The sequence below is a fragment of the Aphelocoma coerulescens genome, chromosome 2 (assembly GCF_041296385.1).
Source record: "Aphelocoma coerulescens isolate FSJ_1873_10779 chromosome 2, UR_Acoe_1.0, whole genome shotgun sequence".
Classification (NCBI taxonomy): Eukaryota; Metazoa; Chordata; class Aves; order Passeriformes; family Corvidae; genus Aphelocoma; species Aphelocoma coerulescens.
In genome coordinates this window covers 20742535-20763399 of record NC_091015.1, presented here as the reverse complement: position 1 = coordinate 20763399, position 20865 = coordinate 20742535, and the positions used below count along the sequence as shown (strand labels likewise).

At 39.1% G+C, this 20865-nt stretch overlaps 1 protein-coding gene across 5 annotated transcripts in view; it reads right to left on the bottom strand.

The window, feature by feature from the left end:
• The window catches only part of ST8SIA6 (ST8 alpha-N-acetyl-neuraminide alpha-2,8-sialyltransferase 6), a 45664-nt gene that overhangs the window by 10515 nt on the left and 14284 nt on the right, over positions 1-20865 (bottom strand). For all 5 annotated transcript variants that reach the window (XM_069006715.1, XM_069006717.1, XM_069006712.1 and 2 more), the window contains 5 exons: positions 19666-19752; positions 7892-8036; positions 5530-5642; positions 4289-4381; positions 963-1435 (listed from right to left, as the gene is read on the bottom strand). In XM_069006715.1, coding sequence (XP_068862816.1) covers positions 967-1435; positions 4289-4381; positions 5530-5642; positions 7892-8036; positions 19666-19752 — 907 coding nt within the window. In that variant the 3' untranslated portion in view covers positions 963-966. The remainder of the gene's footprint in view (positions 1-962; positions 1436-4288; positions 4382-5529; positions 5643-7891; positions 8037-19665; positions 19753-20865) is intronic.

Sequence of the window (20865 nt, the reverse complement as noted above, 5' to 3'; positions counted from 1 at the left end):
ATATTAACTTGAACCCCCAGGAAAAATAGAGTTCTGTGAAGGAGACTTTTGACAACAGTATTGTGAGCTCAGGAATTTCTGAGTTAGCTTAAAAGATGAAGAAGTACTTATACAAATTGGTCTTATTTTGTCAAAAGGGCAAATCAAGATGGAAAACATGCAGAAAAATCTTTTCAGAGTCATCTCTAGTGTGTACACAATAAATTGGCTCAAGGTCAGAGGCCAGACTGCTGCATGTCTCTGAGGCAATACACAGAAGGTAGAGTTCCAAGGGGTTGGGACCGAAAGACCAGAGGAAAGGGAATGACACTTCATCTTATATTTGTAACTCCCAGATTCTGAGCTGCCTCAAGGTAAAATGCTCAGCAAGATCTGCTGTAGTGTATGGCAGCGCCCTCACTGCCGTCCACAGGCTGTTCCGCAGCCCCGGGCCGTGAGCGCACACTGCTCCGATCTGTACCTAACAAGAGGGAACGAGGCCATAGATGCATGCTTCCCCTTCCTGGAACAATCCTCATCCTTACTCTGCTCTCTGTATATATCTGGAAAGGCTGTGCCAGGATTAGGCATCTCCTTTTGGAGATCACAATGTGTGAATGCCTTTAATAAAGCAATTCTCAAAGGAGGCTGGCTCCTGGGAACTGATAGCAAGCCAAACATAGGTTGGCAGAGACATGCATCTGAGATAAGGAGACACAGCTGACTGACTATGATTTATGTGGGTAATCTGTACTTCGCTATGCTCCCTATCTAATATTCACAATTAGAAAATATTTCTCAACTCTGTGATACATATTTATTCAGAAAGATACAATCTTTCACTTATTTAGGAATACAATTTTCATTAAGTGCAAGGTAGAAACATCTCTCTAAGGAAGAAAAGACTCACACTTTGTAAATCAAGTTTTCCCTTGGCACATTAGTGAAATAAAGACATTTTATGTGGTAAGAATGGGACCTACCTTTTTAGTCTGATTCACATTTACCAAACTGCAACTTCAAAATGCCTTTGCCATGAAGCTGAAGGATTTGGTTGTATTCTTTGGGCATTGCATGGAAACCCGGTTTAGGCAGCTGGTTGTCGTAATAGTGGTGGCTGATTGGCATCTTCTCTGTGGATTTTGAGAAAGGCCAGAAGCCATAGAGCTTCACATTCTCACACAACTCAAGAGCAGCACTAGTGATCATAAAACCAGATGACAACCGGTAGGCTTTCACACCCTTAGTTCTCCAGAACTGGGCAAGACTTTTCAGATAAGTGGGGTGAAAAAATATTGCCCTTTGCGTTGCTTTGAACTCTTTCAGAGTGTGGTATACTTTAAAAGAAGTGGCCGTGTTGCTTCTGAAGGAAAATGCCGGCAGTAAAAGAAAAGCATCTCCATAGACTGCAATGTTTTCCAGAAATTGTGTCTTCTTTTCATTGAGCTTGTTGTATCTGCAAAGCACAACATTTTAGGAATGGAATGTAGTATTGATACAAACATTACAGACCAAAACAACCCAACTACATTTGCAAAGATGCGTTGTGAACTCTGCTGCACCAGTTCAGACTGTCTACACTGCAAATTCATATCACCCTATTATAAGTTGTCATATGTGCAGCTATGAAAATCTCACTATTGTCTAACAAGAACACACTAAATAGGACTGAACTGTCAACGCAGGAGATACTGAAGCAGATCAAATTCACTACTAATGAGACTAGGACCTATTTACAGAATTGATCAATTCAAGAAATTAAGAAGAATGCAAAAAAATATTGTGTTCATACTTCCTCTGTTTAAAAATACATGCACTACAATATGTACTGTATGTATTTGTGGAATGTGTTTCTTACATCAATAGGTATACAAGAATCTCTCTTCAAAATCTCTGTCTGCCCTGTGTGGAAATCCAAGGATGCATGAGCAGTCTTGGAGTGTTAAAGATTAGTGTGTGCTCAAATTTTGCAGGGTTTTACCTGCATTTAATATACTTTTAAAATAGCTAAAAATATAGGCATCCCTGTTTATGTCCTTCAACTACAAAAGCAACACATGGAGATCTATAAAGACTTAGAGCTCTAACTTCACAAATTATGAGAATTTATTCTCAGATGCTTTCAGTCCCCAAAAAAGAGCAAAGAGACTTAGTTCTCACCTCTGGAGAATTCTGTGCTCCCAAATACTGACTACTGAAACTCCCAAGTTATCCGAGACGTGATACAAGCAAGGGGCTCACTCAACTCACGTCCTCTACAGATCTGACTTTCTGAATCACCTAAACATATGGAGCTTCCATCCCCTTTGGGACTCAAAGCACTGAGTCCTCTTTCCCAGGTAGTTGTCTATTTGAACAGTGTATTTTCACCTTTCAAAGGCTACCAGCGTCAACTTTTCACAAATGGCTCCAGCACAAGCTGGAAAAATTGGTTTCATTTCTTTTCACAGCTTGAGTAGGTTCAAGCCCTCTTTTCATGCAGCACTTCAAGTTGGAGGACAGCAGCCACTGCCACTTCCATTCAAACCACTCATGCAAGAGCTACCTCTTGCACAACTAAATTAGTGCAAGGAGTGATACACCTTTTCTCAACCTGAAGGGGTTTAAACTTACAGCTTCTGCTTCCCAGAAAAGTGCCATTACCACCAGACTCTGAAACAAAATGAATGAGAGAGACTCAGGTCCTCCTGTTGACCCTGAACCTCTGCGCAAGCTAGAGCCACGCAGCCAAAATAAGCAAGAAATGCCTGAGCCTATGTCTAGGAAAAGTGTCCTGGCCTCCAGGAATTTTCTCTGCTTTTACTCAGTGTAAAGTGTTGAGCCTCCAGGACAGAATTCAAATCTCTCTTCTTCCTTAGCTAGAAACCTGGACAACTCAACTTTGTCTCAATCTCTTTTGCAGCTCTGCCACTGTAAGGCGGAGTGTAGCCCAGTTCCATTAGGACACCTACATTGTACACCCTGACAGACACAGTTCAAAAGCTGATTAACCTTAAAAATAACATCAGACTAAGCCAGTATGCAAACACAGAATTAGAAATTACAGGGAATAATGTCACAATAGGTCTTCTGAGAGAAGAAACAAACTTAGTTCTTTCAAATGGTACCAAGTTGCTTCCTGCTTCTTCTTCAAAAGCATTTACAGATTTCTCTGAATATTTAAATAAATACTTTTTAAAATCATAAAATCCTCTTATAATCTCAGTTAATCCTCCCACAGGTTTATCTCCTATTTCCTTCAGTGTAACTCCTATTAACCCTAGTGTGACTTGATTTGGCTAAAAAATGAGTGCAGCTGTGGCAGAACACTTTGATTAAGCTCAGAAAAATTGTGGATCAGGGCAGTAGTCATCAAGGATGCTGAGTCATTGGACACTTTCCCTTCCTCATATTCTTGTGCAGCCCCACTAGCATCAATAAGCTAAATCTATTTTTGGAGAAGCAATAATTAGTCTTCATTAAAGTCAAAAGGGTTGGGTAAGCATTAACGTAGTTAGTACTCATTGCAAAAAATGAAGTTCTATCCCTGAATCAATGAAAAATGCCTGTTAGTAATTTCTATGTACTCACTGTACTTTTTCCTTCTTCCTTTCAAGGAGAAATAAAGAAAGCTTTGCCTGATGTTGTCTTTTTGACAATACAGTTATGACAGACAATAAGACACAGTAAGATGAGCAAGCAGTAAATAACATGGCACAGCAGTCCTTTTCATAGATAAGCTGCAGTTCCAGCCTGCTGAAGATGTCAGATTAGTCAGGCTGGCCTTATTAGATTTTCTTTTCATCAAGAAGGTGAAAAAAACCCACCTCTGCTGAGAAAAAAGTGTGTGAGCGAGCAGCTTTCATAGGGGTTGAAAAAATGGATTACAGAAACTGGGCCTCTGTTCAGGAAACAGCCCTCATCAGAACAGCCTCTAAGCACATTATAGAGTCGGACTCGCATTTCCAGGCTTTCCTGATTTATGATTACAATTCCTTTCTAAATGCTTGGGGTCATGAGGGTCATGGGCGGAAAAAGAAGAGGCTTGGGCTTACAATCACCAATTTTACTCAGCCTTAAATTGCTAACTAATAGCAGCCAAGGCTCTTGCTAATCTAGGTATTTCTGACTCCTCTATGCTACAAAAAAGGCCAGGTTTAGAAGATTTCCATTTAGACTAGTACATATTTTACATGGAAACGAAGGCTTAATGAGGTAATTTACATGCACTGCTCTCTATGCTGGTATCCCAATGGATTTCCATGAAAATCTAAATCATATCAAACAATTATACGCCATTGCGCAGAAACAGATTTGCAGCAGTACTCACTTCTGGGCTATGATACTTGGATTAACAGTCACAAGGTTTGTTTTATTGCCAACATCTTTGCTAATGTTTCCTGTGGTTGGAGGGAGGTTACACCTGAAATTGAAAAACATTTGCTTAAACAGATGTGTGCCAGAAATGCTTTAGAGTTATTATTTGCAAATTCCTCTCTTGTACAATGACACTTTCACGTTAGCTCCCAGGGATGTCTAAGCACTTTACAAATATTAACTAAGGCTTACAGCACTTCTAGTAAAAATATTTAATCTACTGTACAGATGGTTAAAATAGGGCACAGAGAGCTCATTTTCATAAATTGTATCACAAACCAGGAGCACAGTCAAAATCCCAGGAGGAGCCAGTCTATGAAAGCCCTATGCTAGCTGCTAGGAAATATTGCCCCTCTTGCCTAAACAATACTTTTGTGCTGAAAGTCTTCTACTACATCTTCTAACAACAGCATAACTTGTCCTATCGTAGAGACAGTGATTTCTGTAATATGTAAAGACGGCATTTTTTTAAATTCAGTCACTTTGTTTATCATCTTAGTACACAGATTACCCATTTTTATTAAAACAGTTGTCTAACTGGAGTTTTTTTTTAGATTTTCAAAAGCTTAAGTATTAGGCAAAAGTAAGAAAAGGAAACAAAATTTAGCATGCTGTGTGATTGGACATCAGTGAGAGAAGAACCTTCCCTCTGTTGCTGTTTCTTTGCATGAACTACAAACTGTGAGTCACATACTGACAGTGAGCCAAATTATACTAGGAGTGTGCCTGGTTTTCTCCCAGTCTATAGAGGGAGATTAAAAAAACTACTTGAATAGATGCTTAATTTTTTAAATGAGTAACAGAAGATATAACAAATATTGGGGCAATTAAGTAACTACATGAGTGAGCCAAACCACAGCTAAATAAACACTTTGTTAAACCAGAGATCTACATGTGATGTTAAATTCCTAAAGGTTGTTAAATGACCAGAAATGTCAGGTTCTCAGATAATCACATTTCACATCACTGCAAGGTGTCTTTGCAATCACTGATCATACATGTATCCATCCAGCCTGCTCTTTAATTAGAAAGCAACGTTCTGAAAACTACAAAGCAGAAGTATCCTTAAAGAGGCAGAAATAAAGAATTGTCAAGATCCTTCCTCATTGCTACAAACTGGCATTGGCACACTTCCAACCCTGCCAAGTTTTTAAAAATGTTGGACACACTTCAGGAAGACGAAGCAGCTCTTACCTGAACACAAAGTCAGAACTATCAATTTCAGCTCCACAGCTGGAATTTTTCAGAATGCCTCCATTTCCAACCACAGCACAGTTCTTGAAGGGATAGACTGAAAGAGGAGAGGACTGCAAACAAATAAAAAGATGCAGCCGATTCTTTATAAATGTTTTGATTGTTTCTTTGTGTTTATTTGCTCTTGCAGGTTTAATCTGGTAAATCCCAGTAAAAGCATTCATCATTTAGCAGACAGGATTGCCAAACCTGGACAGCCAAGAGCCAAAACCAGGCACCAATAGATAGAGAACTGCTACCTCTGCTATCAGAACTTTGAGAGGATAACACTGGATTGTTAAAACTGGGTAACTTTTGAATATGCTTAATACTAAAACTTTCTAGTAGTGAATTGAAACCTTGACAAGCTGAGGAACTAATTTATACTGAAGACAGTTTAAATTTATCCGTTTTCCTTTGCACTGGGGGTTGTCATCCAGTCATTTACTTTCTCAGCTAATAGAAGGTAACTTTGCAAATTCTCCTCACTTGTGTCATCACACAATTACATTTGAAGCAGAACAATGAATTCAGGGGAACCTGAAGATGCTGTAAAGGATAATGATGTGCCCTGGCTTAACTCTTTGGGAATGGAAGGCCTCACTGAAGAGCTTACTGTTTCTGGCTGTTCACCCTTTCTGCTCCTCTTCCTGTTACAGCTTCCTGTCTTGCAGTGGGGAAGCCGAGTGGGAGCTGAGTGCATCCGCTTGAGAACCAGCACAGTTCACAACCTAGCCAATCAATGTAAATTGTTGGCTATTTAGGTTGATGTTACTATAGCTGGCTGTTTTCCCAGCCTCAGAAACTTTTCATGTATCTTGCTCAACCTCTTCTGCTGTGGGAGCACTGACATTCAACAGAGGCCAACAGCTGGGATACATGACTGCAGAAATTAAATCCAGTTGTAAAAGTGAGTCACAACTTGCTCATGGAAAGCATTAGCCTTCCTTCTTCTCTCATCAGCTTGCCCAAAGAAAAGCAAGCGACACTGTTATGAACAAGGCAAAAAGTGTGGCAAAAGTGGCAAATATATTGCCTGGCAATATATTACAAAACAACATGTTTAAATATTTTGTTCAATTTTGAAAGGACAGTAGGAGAACACAAAGGCCAGACAATTCTGGCTAGCTTAGCATGTATATGTGCACACTACTTTTTTCTTTCTTCAGTTTAAATTTGGAACCACTATAAGCTAGTGATTAAGCTAGTTAAGACTGATTCACAGCAGCACCAGGAAGAACTAGACTCATGGTGGCTGGGATCTCACAAATCAAGAATGTCAGAGATGGATAAGAGGTCTCTCAAGTGTTCTTAGCTTCAAGAAACCAAATACAACCTCTTTGTCTCGTCTCAAGATCTTGTTTGTCTATTGTAATCCTGAGCTACAAAGTCTGATTCCTTTCCTCAACCACTGTGTCTGGCTGCAAACACCCTGCCCCAGTGGGTAACAAAGCTGGTGAAAAGGCTGGAAGGAATGTTCTATGAAGAGTAGCCAAGGACTTTGGACTTGTATAGTTTGGAGAAAAAGAAGGGTGACCTCATTGCTCTCTACAGCTTCCTGAGGAAGGGAAGTGGAAAGAAAGGTGCTGATCTTGTCTCCGTTGTATCCAGTGATAGGACACATCACAGTGGTTCCAAGCTGCACTGGGGGAGGTTTATACATGACATTAGGAAGCATTTCTTTACCAAGAGGATGGTCAATTGCTGAAACAGGCTTCCTAGAGAAAGTGGTTGATGTCCCCAGCTGTCAGTGCCTGAGGCATTTGGACTATGTCCTTAATAATTTGCTTTAACTTGGTCAGCCCTGAATTGGTCAGGCAGTTGGACTATGCAATCATTGTGGGTCCCTTCCAACTGAAATTACTCTATTCTATTCTGTTCCGTGCTATTTTGTATCAGGTTTACCACCAAAATAGCTTTCGTAACTTATATACCCCAGCCTCTACTGGAAATGGCATAGGCATATGAGGAATATGAAATGTTCTTCCAGATTGAAATGCCTTTAAAAATGGGAATGATAAAAGCAAGGCAAACATTCTCAGAGTATTTGCTCCTGAATTCAGCTGGCTGCCAAGCCAGGCACTGCTTGTGTTCTGTAGCAACTCTACCTGCAATCTATGATCTGTGATACCCTGTAGATGCCTCTACCACTGCAGAGGAAGGCTTAAAAGAAAAACCACCTTGCAAGGTGAATAAAGAAGTGCATAAAGTGCATGCAGGGGCTGACGGGTCTCTTCCAGAGGAATCAAAGCATCTCAATTACTAACCCAAAATATATATAGGATACTGTGATTACAATAACAAGTAAAGATACAGTTCTTACCACAGGCAGCATCTTAAAAATGTCCTCTGTAATGAGGATAGTCTTTTTACTGTCCACTTCGTAACTCATGTTACTTCCCAGTGGGCTGTTGTTTTGAGAAGCAATGAAATTGTGAACTGCATCACAGCAGGAAGCTAATTCTGACCTGCAAAAAACCCAAACAAACAAAACCAGATCAAAGACAGGCAAATAAGTAGGAAAGCAGTGATAGAGAACCAGACCAATGAACACCAGTTTGAATTAACTAGCAACAAAAGGCTATATTAATCTTCTCTGATGTCATTTCCTTTGACTTGCTTTGCATTTTCACAGCAAATATTCAGAAATTAATCAGACCACAAACTTAGAAATGTTTTTATCTCTTGGTCTCCTTTTCCTACTGAAAAGAAGTTGTAATTGATCGCCTCAATATTATTAATTGCTAAGATTAATACAGAAACAGTGAGAGACTACAGTCCCCAAAGAATTAAAAATGTGATTTTCATCAACATAGAACGAGTGATGGTAAGAAATAGAAATCTGGAGAAGAAAAAAAGGAAATAAAAGAGATGGTGATAGAAGGTACTAGCAATGGTACTTAGTTAACAGCTAGATGGTTGCAAGCCAATTAATTAATAATTAATTTCTACAACTGTTCATCACAATTTTCCTGTGCACAGCATCAGAGGTGTTAAATAAATTACATCACAACTTCCACCTAAAGAAGATAGATACCTATGTGGTAGAGACAACCTAGCTGCTCCCCAAAACACCTAGCAGAAGTCCTTAAATAAATAAAAATGCAAGGGATTCACTCAAACCTTTTGCGGGAGTGAAGACTATCACTCATCTTACAATTCCTGTTGCCTCCAAACATATAAAAATATTATGTGTGCAAACATTCTACATTATTAACAGTGAAATGAAATGAAAATCCCCATCAGGCCTTTGAAATCAGACCCAAAACACTATAATTCATTTTGCTTTAGGCAACAACGTCCTCTCTGCTGCCATGGGATCTGATTTTCAGGCTTTAAGGCTGAAATATTCATAGCGAGACATTATGTATCAATTTCTAGGACACAGCTTTCTCATTAGGTGAGATACTAAGAGAATTACTAACAATTTAGAGAAGGAAATGCATTTATAACAGAATTGCCGAGAATTTTGAAAATACCACACTGAAGGTTAATTGAGAAGGAAAAAAAATTTACAGTTAGAGCCAAAGGAATAGAAGTTATTTCATACTGTTTCAATGTGCAAAGTAAAACAAACTGTTGAAACTAGTTAAATATTAGAGGCCAAATTCTGCTTGAAATTGAGCTGACTTTAATGAGGTAAGACACTAAGAGAAGTTGCTTCATTTCACTTTATCAACAATGTAGACAAAGAAAATACAATAATAAAAATAACAAAAATGCCAATTATTATTATAAATAATAATAATGTTTCTGATGGAACTGTAGCATAGTCTGGCACACGGAAGAACCTAAAGATTATGTTTCCCATTTTTATGTTATGAACAGGTCTGGGATAACTCTCAATCTCACTTCTCTTGAAAAAATGGTCAAAATGAGAGGGGAAAAAAAAGCTTGGGAAGGTAGGTTTGAGTCATACATAAAATACCAAAGGAAGGAAAGAAAAGAGCACCATTTCAGTTGTCAGATGTCTTACTGGTATATATTAACCCATTTTGAATACTGAGTTCTAAAACTCCTCCATGACAAAGTTTCCAGATGTATGAGGAACACTAAGAACGACTGAGCGCTGGGATGGCACAGATGTGAAATAACCACTCTAGGAGAGTAACCAGGAAATGTCACTCCTGAGAGAGGAACCAGTAGGGTTCAGATTTCCATAACCTGCATTCCACTCCACTCCCTAAACATGATGATTCCCACTGCCCTGCTCCAAGCCTTAAGGGGCAGGGACGATCGGTGGTCAATGAAAACCACTAGGTCCAAGGGTGGGGATGGAACTGAGACTGTGCTCTGTGGTTAGGAGGTACCCACAGGGTGAAAACAATTGCTCTGTGCATACATAGTATCCTATTTTAAATATATGGCAAAATAAAAGGGGAGCAATGAGGCAGTAGAGTCAAATGATGATATCTGGGAACACTGGATGTTGTTGAATCAGTTGGTTTTGACTGGAGCACACTTGCTTTTCTTTCTTGTACACTTTCTGCTATAACCAGCTCTTTCCAATCTTAATAAATACTGTAACAATAAGAGGATTCAGAGATCACTGTCAGGTCCTAAAGGCACCACCAAGCCTCACTACTCCTGTTCAGCACCCTGTGGCTGCCCTTACCCTGTCTAGGGTCCAGGACCCTATTTCAACCTTCCAGAGCCATCAGTCCCCGTCCCAGCAACACCACAGCATGGCCAGTCTTCAATTGTGTCCATCCTGTCCCCAGGGAGGTGCCCATGCCTGGGCTAGGGCTGCCCCATTCCTGGCTAGAGGTGGGATGAGCCCAGCTACCAGTTTCTGCTCTGCTGGCCAGGTTACTGTGTTTGGACCGTGTCCCTCAGGAAGCAGCTGTCCTTCACTGCTCCCTGGTGCTTACATGGAAATGAGGAATCACATAACCCTTAATTTTGATTTCCTTGCTTATTTTCTTGAAGCTAAATGATGCAAGCCTAAATATTATCTGTGTCAACCACTGGACATGCAGAGGAGAAGGAATAATTACAGAATATTCCTGCCAGCTTTAGTAAAACAGCTCTTTTGTGTGCAACAGCTACCAGACCCTGAAAAGGCAAACTGATAACAGATCCCATTCATTAATAGAGATGACATGTTTTTGCTTTTTATTACTCATTCCACAAGAATGAGTGCTTCAATAAAAGCAGAAACAGCATGGAAGAAAAATAGATACCAGAATTAATAAGAAAGTAATAGTTAAAATTAATATTATGGATCCACTGAGGAAGTAAAACAGGGTTAAACTAGTCCAGAAACACAGTAAGAACAAGATAATACATACTGAGTAATGACAAATATTCTTAGAGCATCCATGCCAAAAATTTGATGGCAACAATAGAAACCTTTTACTTAGATCAAATCATGACACAGAATCCCACTGTGCCCAAGCACCCCTGTACAGAGCTCCAGTGGGAATGCATGTAACCTGCAGACAGCAATACCCATGGCAGTGTAGTCAGCAATCTGCTCACATAGGATTTTGTACACTGTGACACGTGGTAATCTACAACTGACAGCAAACGATGAGGAAGGGGTAGAGACTGGGCAGTTCAAGCAATCTTTTACTGCAATTTCATCAGAATATTAATGTCATCCATATGTGGTCTGTCAGGAGGTGACAACTCACTGAAGAGCATTTACTTCACAAGATTAACACATGAATTCTACAAGCCAATCCTTTTAACAAGTGCTACATGTGAGGAGTTGCAAAGCCATGACATTTTAACTTGTGTATCGTGCCACCTGGGTGGAAGGAAACTTAAAACAAGAGTCAAAATCTTAACAGCACCAAACAGTGGTAACTTAAAGCCAAACTCTGGTTTTGTTTTTTTATTTTAAGAATGGAAATTGATTCATGTTGTTTGTTCTGACTGAGAGAAAACCCTGAGATACAGAAGCAGCTCTTGGAAGACATGTTGCTATACAGGCTGAGCATCCACCTCATACCTGTCAGAACATGAATGTATCTTACAGTAAGAAGGTTTAAGTTCCAGCTTTTATCAGAGACAGGGGGGTTGCCCTAGAACAAAGGGTGTTTATGATCCAGTCACAGCATCACAAGTCCAGATGGAAGGTGATGTTTGAGTCAAAGTACCCAAGTTTTGTAGGGCAATAGTTTTGGAAAGTATCTCCTCTGTAGCAGAGGTTATTACTGACAGTTTCTTATTTGGAGAAGCCTTTTCCTCAATTTCTCCTGCAGGGATGTGGAAGCTGAGTGATATCTAAGAGCTATTTTTAAATCCTGAGGCACAACTCCAAACACATATTTCTTATGCCAAGATAAGAAGAAAGGGAGTTGATTGCATTATCTAGAAAAGTCACTTGTAATAACTGAGGAACAAACTCAAAATCTGGAAAAAGACACCACCATTTTGACTGGTAATACATATCTCATAGGACTGAGTAAGTACAGTCATGATTATCTTAGCCAATAACCTAAGTGGAGCCATGTGCTGCATTTGTCTGGGAAGCTTTGATCATATTAGACAATACAGAGTCATACAATGTTTTTTGTTGCTCAGCATATACTTTCACTGAATTTTTTCCTTTGTGGCTGAAGGATGCAGGACCCAAGTTATATTCAGCTGGTACAGAATTTTGAGCCTACATGGCATCCAAATAACTTCTTAAGGTTCATGGCCACTGAGACCTTACAAAAATCCCAGTTTCTTGAAGCCAGTTACCAAAATCGTTTTGGCTTGTGAGACAAGCCAAATAATGTTATTTTCCAACTGCTATGCAGTTTTTCCATGATGAATTGCTGGCAGAAACAGAGGGCTGTTGCCTTGATTACATGTTCCCAAAGTTTTCTGCATTACAAACACCTGACATGGATAGTCCACTCTATTTAGTGGAATATGCAGGCTCTAAATATGCTGATATAGTTTCTTTGCAGCTCCTGCAGTTGCTCTGGAGCCAAGATAGCTGCAAAATTAGCTACCTTGGTTCTGTGCTAGTATGAATATATGCATTTTAGCTGATTCAGGCCTTGTGTACAGGCTGCAAGTGTCTGCTGACAAGTCACAGCGTGCACAGATCCTGAAGATGCTGCCAACTGCTCAACATCTCCAGCAACTCAGTGTAGACCAACCATAAAGGCTAAAACAATCAACAACTAGTCACTTAGCAGACTCTCTCTGCTGGTTCAAAACCCAGCACTGCCTTACTCTGAGTGAAATGGGAAGAATGTATAATGAAGGTGAAATTTGTCTTTATGTAAAAAGCTTCTGCAGAGTTTAAAAACTTCCCATTCCTCCAAACCTTTTACATTAACAATGCTTAGCTAAAGTGATTTTGTTTTATATGTTTTAAAATATTTTACTCAGATACATGTCTGGTGTGAAAAGGCACTTGCTTCTGCACCCAGGCTTTACACAGCATTACTCTGGGACACAGGAAAGAAAGTATGCCACTGGAATTGGTATACTCCAGCCTACAGCTGGACCACTGGGCCAACACAGTTAACTGTGATCCTCAGGGCGGTGCAGTGGCCCCAGTAAGCCTACAGAGTCTGACAAAACTGTGTGAAATTAATAGTATTTCTTTTGTGTAGACTACACTTCAGTATGACACCAGTGCCTGTGATCTGTGGCCTGAGGGCATTCGTCATTGCTGAGAAGAGTGTGAAATATCTCACTGCCATCACACATTGGACTAAACTGGTGTGGGAGGAGGAGAAGAATAGGTGGAGATAGACACTGCAGAAGTATCACAATATTCAAAACATTGTTCAAAATAATAAATCATCAACTGTTTTTTCAGGCCATGGTGGGAAGGGTGAGGAAAATAATTTTAATTTGCTCTAAAGAAAGCTTAAGTTCAGTATTAGGAAACACTGAAGCAGGTTGCCTAGGCAAGGTAGAAAATTTCAACAACTGGAGTATTTTAACAGCGATCAGGACAAACCTTTTTCAATAATGGTGTAAATCTATTTGATTCTAAGTCACCATTTACAAACATCTATAAAGTGAATGCTTGTTTGCCAAAGCAGTATCCTATCAGTCCTGTTATAAAGCACCTGCACATTATTGACACCAGCAATGCTTACAGAGATGTATCTCCTTGTGGATCTTCAGTCACCCAACACACAAAAACACCACACAAAAGAGAACCACATGCAAATTGAAACTAGCAAATATTTAAAGCTGTAACTCCCGTAAGCTAAGTGGATTCCACAGCACTTCCCATTTTACAATGCAATTTGAACAAAGGCAAAGCATTCAAGTGACAAAAGTCCATGGATTGCTACAAACCACAAAAAGCTTTGTGCTTGCTTAACAGTTTGTTTTAATAGGTTATCTAGCTTGGATATTTGTACTCATTAGGTCATGTGAGTTATTGTACTGTACATGTGAAGACATCAAAAAGTTTGAGGTTTCATACTGCAGAGATTGTGGTAACAGTAGAACACACAAAAAATTCCAGTATGTAACAGCAAAATTTCAAGGGCACAACTGCAAACACCAAGACTACTTTGTATCTATGTCCACTGCTGTAATATTTTATAATGAGCAAGCAATTATCTTATCATACTGCACTGGGGGCTCTAGACAATGATACAGGTTTCTCCAGGCTCTTGTCAATCCAAGTCAGTGTGTCAATCACAGTGCAATGAGGCATATTATGACACATTCCAAACTTTTAGAAAAGAGTGGTTAAATCTGATATTTGAAACAGAACATGCTGAAAGGGAATACTACACTGACAGCCCTTGAATTGTCTATAAATGAAGTAACATCATAAATGTCTAAGACAAAGAAAGCCAAAAGGGTTGAATCTGAAATCAAGGCTGAATATGTAAGAAGCGTAATAAAATTTTCATACTAAAGACTATTTAAAGAGTCTGCCATGAAGACATAATTAGCTCAGACTGATCCAAAATTAGGTTCTCTTTATAGGAATCCTTCAACCTTTAGAAAAGTATATAATAGTCTGTAGACCAATTAAGAGATTCAAGCATTTCTTCAAACTGTCACTAACTACTATCTCTCCACCCAGCTTTTTCTCTCCTGAAATAAAATATGTCTTTGGATATATACTCATTATTTTACATATGATCTATTAAATCTGTGCAGCAAATACACTCTTAAACCACTCTGCAGTCCCAGAGTTGTGTGTATTTTCTTGTAAACTGGAAGATTTCAGAGATTACAGCAGAAATATTGATCTGTTTAGTGTTAGAAAAGCTATTGATTATGTGGTGGTGTGAGCTTATATAAGCATAAATTGACCTTGCAGTGTGTTTTATTTGTGTTTCAGCTGGGGTTCATTGCAGTACACAGATGTGATAAGCAATACTGTTAACATGGGTTAGAGTGTAGCTTGCAACAAAACTAATCTCTTCAAGAAGTGGGATTCTATAATCTGCAGGAATGTTTAACACACTTTTGAGAAGAGATATTAAAGTGGGAAAAGGGTAATAGAGGTCAAGTAGAGTAAAAAGGCAGAGGGAAAGTAACAGGACTAGGAAAATGGTTGATCTTTTAACTCTTCAAGAGTCTATGCTCTTCTTTTAAAGTAGTAATGTTCCTTTAAAAAAGAAGAAAATTTAAAATATTTTGGTCGGGGGGAACATTGTGCCAGCTAAACTGCAGTGTAACAGCAGGAATTTTAAATCTGTATTTTACACCTAGGAATATCCTTCTCCCTTCATTATGAGATGCAAATAAGGTTTGTCTGGAATGTTCTTTCCATAGGGAGAGGGCCCAGTACCCACAGCTCACTATTCCAGCGAGATACCTCTCCTGAAGCACTGTTGCATTGTTTTGCCAGGCTTCAAGCTCAGTCAGATAACCCAGAAATACAATGCTCAGAGGCTTCTCTGAAACACAGTATATGCTCAGCCTTTCCCTGTAACCTCTCTCCCCTCATTTTGAGGGCTGTTTTAACTATTTTGTAGCTTTCTGCGAAAACTGGAGTTGCAACTATTTTGAAAACCTGCAGATTATTTGATACCATTTATGTATATCCCAAATGAGAATAAATCAAGCTTAAAAGTCTGTAAAGCAGAGAGATGTGGAGGTGTAAAAAACAATTACAGCTTGCACTTAATTGGGCTCTGTAATTTGTTGCACTAATGAAACATTTCTTTAAAGTGGAAAACCTTTGAAGAATACTAATATAATAATTGATATTCAGGTTACCTAGGGAACTTGAGACTCTGCTGACTGTAGCTAGAAGACCCTTTGCAGAGGAACCTACCCAGGCACAGCTTTTTTTTCCTAGAGCTTTAAGGAGGACCCTTCCAGGCAGCTGTGAGATTATTTCCCCTACCTTTCCAAGTTTCTACCAAGTTTCTCTCTTAAAATCAAGAAATCCAAGGACTTGCTCTCTCTAAAACAAGTTAGAGCTGATGTAAATCTGAAAAGGGAGGAAGAATTCAGGCGGGCTTAGAAGCAAAGGCATAATGGGAGATGCTAGATGATCGTAGAGCTGTAATGACCAAAAGAAATTTTAAAAAGGTCAAGAGAAGATGAATTTCATAAAGAAAAAGTCTGAATAAAAAATAGTTTTCCATACGTCCCTAGCAGTAAATGTTGGAGAAAACTCCCAAAATCACTATTAGCAGGATGATACTTACACCACTTCTGGTAACTAACCTTTGCTAGCTTCTATTGTGAAGTTAAATAAAGCCTCTTTAACAAGGACTGACAAATACTACTGTGGGGCACAATAAATCTTAACTAGATTTCAAGAGCAATGAACCAAGTGCTTGCACTTGCTCTTCTGAGGGCAGCCTATATCTGGCAATGCTGATGTCACCATTATGGATACTAAAATAAGTGAAATGCCAGGAAATCGGTTCCCTGACAGAGTCTGGACAAAAATCAACCACAGCAGAGTGACTGTGGATATGGGAGGTATTAAAGAGAACATCATGGCTTGCACTTGCTTCCTGGTTCTTCTTGATTTTGAGAAATGCATGTGTAAACATCACGTAGCTGTCAAGAACCACTGAGCACTGCCAGAGAGCAACCTAGCAAAGAGCATGTGAGCCTACAGAGCAGAGCAGCTTTAGAGGGAGCCATTTGGGAATGGGCAGCCCTCTGACAACAAACGGACACACTTTGTACAGCTGCATGACAAAGCTGAGCCTGGTAGTAGAGGGTCAACCTGGACTCCTGCACTCTGCTCTCCAACAGTGAGTTGGCAAAAAACACTGTAGTTTGTGCCAGACATGGCTGTCAGCTGTAGCCCTTTTGCCAAATAAAAAGAAGTATTTCTTTCCTGCATTGCACTTCTAATTTATATTATTTTATTTGGCCTGGATCTGCTGGGAGAGTGGCTTACAATGAGAACCGACGTGCACTCCTTGGCACACAGTGCTGTCTTCTAGGAACATAAGAGTTACTGGCTCAGATCATATATTCCTTCACTCCACTAGCAGCATGATGGAAGCCAACAGGAAAAGCTGCAAAGGAAAACACAGGAAAGCTTCTCTGAAAAATTACCTACCCCAGGAGAAGCTGCTCTTGAACCTTATTAATTAGAGGTTAGTTTATGCCCTGAAGCATAAGACATTAAATCCCTTATAAATATGCATGCCTGTTCTTCAGAACTTCAGGATAATAGAGAGATGTCATAAAATTGACACTGCGCCTGAGAAGCATCTAAGCGTTCTCTCCATTTAACAGATGGACAAACAGGAAAAGAAGTCAAGCAGCTTCTCTGCAGTCTTGTCAGCAGGCAGACTTCTGGTGGCACTGGCAGGTGAATAATGGGATGCAGGCAGCTTGAAGTTTCTCCTGCTGAAGGTGGCTGGCTGTAGTACCCAATTTCTGCTGCACAACCCCTCTGAGATTAATTTCCTCTTCTGCAAATGGGTGTTTATCTACCTACTTAATGAGATTTTCAGACTGTATAATATTTGTATTACATAGCTATTACTGACACTAGGCTAAGCCAGACAAAGGAAGAGATCTACTGCCCAGGGATTATTAATTCATTTATTTCACTGCAATTCTAGAAACTTTTTCTTCCCCATAGCTCTGTTAATGCATCATTTCTCAGCTAAAGTGCCCCTGCAAAGCTAGTTCCAGGCTTAAGTCTGATGAATAAGTCTGGGAGCGCTATAAGCATGGAGATTTAGGCAGCAAATTTTCTAGAAAACTGGTTTTCCTCTTTTTAAAATATATTTTTAAAGCCTCTATTGACCAACTGCTAAGAGCCTTGAAAATCTCAAGTACAGAAAATCTAGGTCTTGGATTAAGGACAACTGTAAAATTTTAATATCCTATTTCCAAAAAACAATAGAGAAGATTTTGAGAATGAAAAAAGAAAGAAAAGACTTATGCAAAAAAATCCATCTTTTGCAAAATAATGATTCACAGTGCCCTACACCAAAGTACCAGTCCTTGGTCGTATCAATGGAAATCTTTGATGACATCAAATGTGATCAAATTTCAGGATTAGAAGAATACACAGTACTGTCATCAGAATTGCAGCATGGGTTACATACATATGAACTAGCTAATACTCCAGCTGGTTTGGATGTTAAAAACCAAGGAAACCATAACAGCTCAGCCCTTGAATGCTGATTCAGTAACAAGTTTGTCCAGACGGTGCTGAAACATGGATTTTAAATGATGGTTTTCTGCCTGGTATTTGAGCAAAATTAAAGCTAGTAAGATCACCTCAATGTACATACAGTCCACACTTTTTTGGTGGCTTAGTGCATCCCACAATTTTATCTTTTTGTTTGATCATTGGTTGCCTAACACACCTTGAGTACATATGACCCATACTCCTTGCTGGAAGCCAAAGACAGCATGAGGAACAGGAAGCATCCTGTACTTAAAGTCCAGTCTTACATTATGTTTTGGATGTTTGATTCCCATAGGCCTAGAAGAAGTAGAAGTTGGCCCAGTGGGGGGAGACTGTATAAGAATAAATGAAGTCAGGGTCGACCAAGGAGTGGCTACTGTGCCACTGATTCAAACACCCAGTATAGCAGAAGCAAATAGTGGGTACATGGTGGCTGGTCTGTTTGGAAGGAAGAGAAGTTAAAAAAACCCAACAGATTGGAAAACAAAAAGCCTAAAAAATGCAGCAAGGTGAGGAGCAGGTGAGAGCAGCTTCACCTCCTGTCAACTCTGTGCAAGACACTTGCCTGTTCTGAAATGGAATGGGCTACTTTACAGCTCCTTATCATGCTTGATATCTCTGTGCACAGCTAAGGCCTGCCTGAGTCAATGCAGAGATTCTTAAACTTTAACTCCATGTATACTCCTACCTCAGCTTTGGGAAACACCATTAGTCAGTTGTTATACACAGCAAACACAGCAATTTATGTTGCACAAAACCCTTTACCCCATCCTGCCCTGCCCCAAAACTACTTCTTCCAAAGGGATCATGCTGAGCGTGTGGATATTTAGTTCTCAATGCTAGTTAACTCTAAAGAGTTGGGCGATAGGTCAGTTTATTTATTTTTAACAATCATGACAGAATCTTTAATTCTGATCCATGCAAAAATGTAATTCAAGAGAGCTTTTTGCCCTGGAGAAAACAGGGATGGCACAGTGAAGCTGTTCTTTAAAACCAGCATGATGCATTTCCAAATGAGAGTTTAGGCTTTTCAGAGATCACCATCCCTACTGAGCATGTGCTTCTGTGCCACCCCAAACAAGGACAGATGGAATCACGTGCTGTCATGCTCAGGGGCCATGACATGCAGTGTCAAACCTAATGAGTGCCTTGGGCACTTCCGTAATAGAGGCAATAGTCTTGGGGTAAGGAATACACTGCTTCATTACAGTCTTCTATCAGAGTGCCCGTTCAGATGGGCAAAATAACACTATCAATACTTTTTTAATACTGTAAGGTTTGTGCCAGGAATATTTTATTTCATTCTACTTAAGTTGGCTTACTATTCATTATACTGGAAGTAGGTGAAAGTATTTATGTAGTTCTTTTATTCTACTCAGTTTGCACAGTTAAGTTCCAACAAAAAAGAGCCCCAGCATCAAAAGATTCATAGAAATTACTACAAGCAATACAAAATTATCTGTTTAAAAGGGAATATTTAAATTTATGCCTTGTTAGAAAAATCTAGGGTAAACAGTTTTTCTAAATGAGAGAATGAAAATTACCTGAATTTTGTAGATTCTTCTGGTTTCCTTACCCAGGTGCAGTTCTGCAGTTTTGTGACTATGTGAAGATAATAATCTTCTGAGTATCTAAAAAAGGAAACAACATCAAACACTAGAATATATATGTAAGGATATTTAGAAACAGTCTCCAAAAACATTCAAATGATGCATGTATTGACAATAATGTGCATGGTGCATATACAATAGATTCATTTTAGAACTCCATGACCCATTTTATTTTTGTAATTTGTAACAGCACTACCCTCATTTAACTAGCATGACCTATTAAACATCTCTTCTTACTACTGATGTCCTAATGAACTTCAGAAACTTTCAAAAGTACCATTGTTTCAAACTTACATGACTGACCATAAATATCTTGAAGTTATTAGAAATCATATCAAGTGCAAAAGTCCAAAATAATACAAATAATTATCTTATACTTGGTGGTTTAAACTTTAAAAATGCTTTGAAAAGTGGCACTAGCAGGCCACAATGAAGCATAACACTTCTTATGCCTCTTCCTGCATTTACTTTATAGCATCCCCAAAGGTCAATCCTCTAAAGACCATAGACCAATATTTACAGATGTAAATTTTCCTTCAAATTGTCTCTAAAATAAAACAACAATCTGCTGTTTTACATAAAACAGAACTTTGGTTACATTGCTACATATAACCAAACAGCTCTCTGCTCTTGAAAATATGCTCAAGAGATTTAAATTTGTTCATAAGTGAAATACTTTGTACCACCTAAGTCAAAAGAATGGAGACATTTTTTCCTTTCATGTTCAATGTTACTACTTCTCCCATTTGTGCCTGGATCATAGTACAGGATTTAAAAAAAAAACAGTAACTGACTTATAATAACTGGGCTAACAGGAAGAAAAGATGGTATGGATGCCATGACTAAAATTCTGTGGGACTCAAGTCTCCATACAAGACCCAACTCATTTTAACAAAAATAGCTTAATGTTGACCCAAATGATCGTGAGTTTATTTAAGCTGGAACTTAGAAGTGTCTGTTTTGAACAGTTTTAAAAGAGTTGGGATGGCAAGAAACGTCACTTGTTTTAAATGGAGCACGAGAATTGATTAAAAGCAATATGTAAAACCACTCTGGTGGTTGCAACAGCAGAGGTCAATTATCTGAAAGCTTCCTTCCCTCTGTTCCACATTTGAAAAACCAGATTGTTTGCTT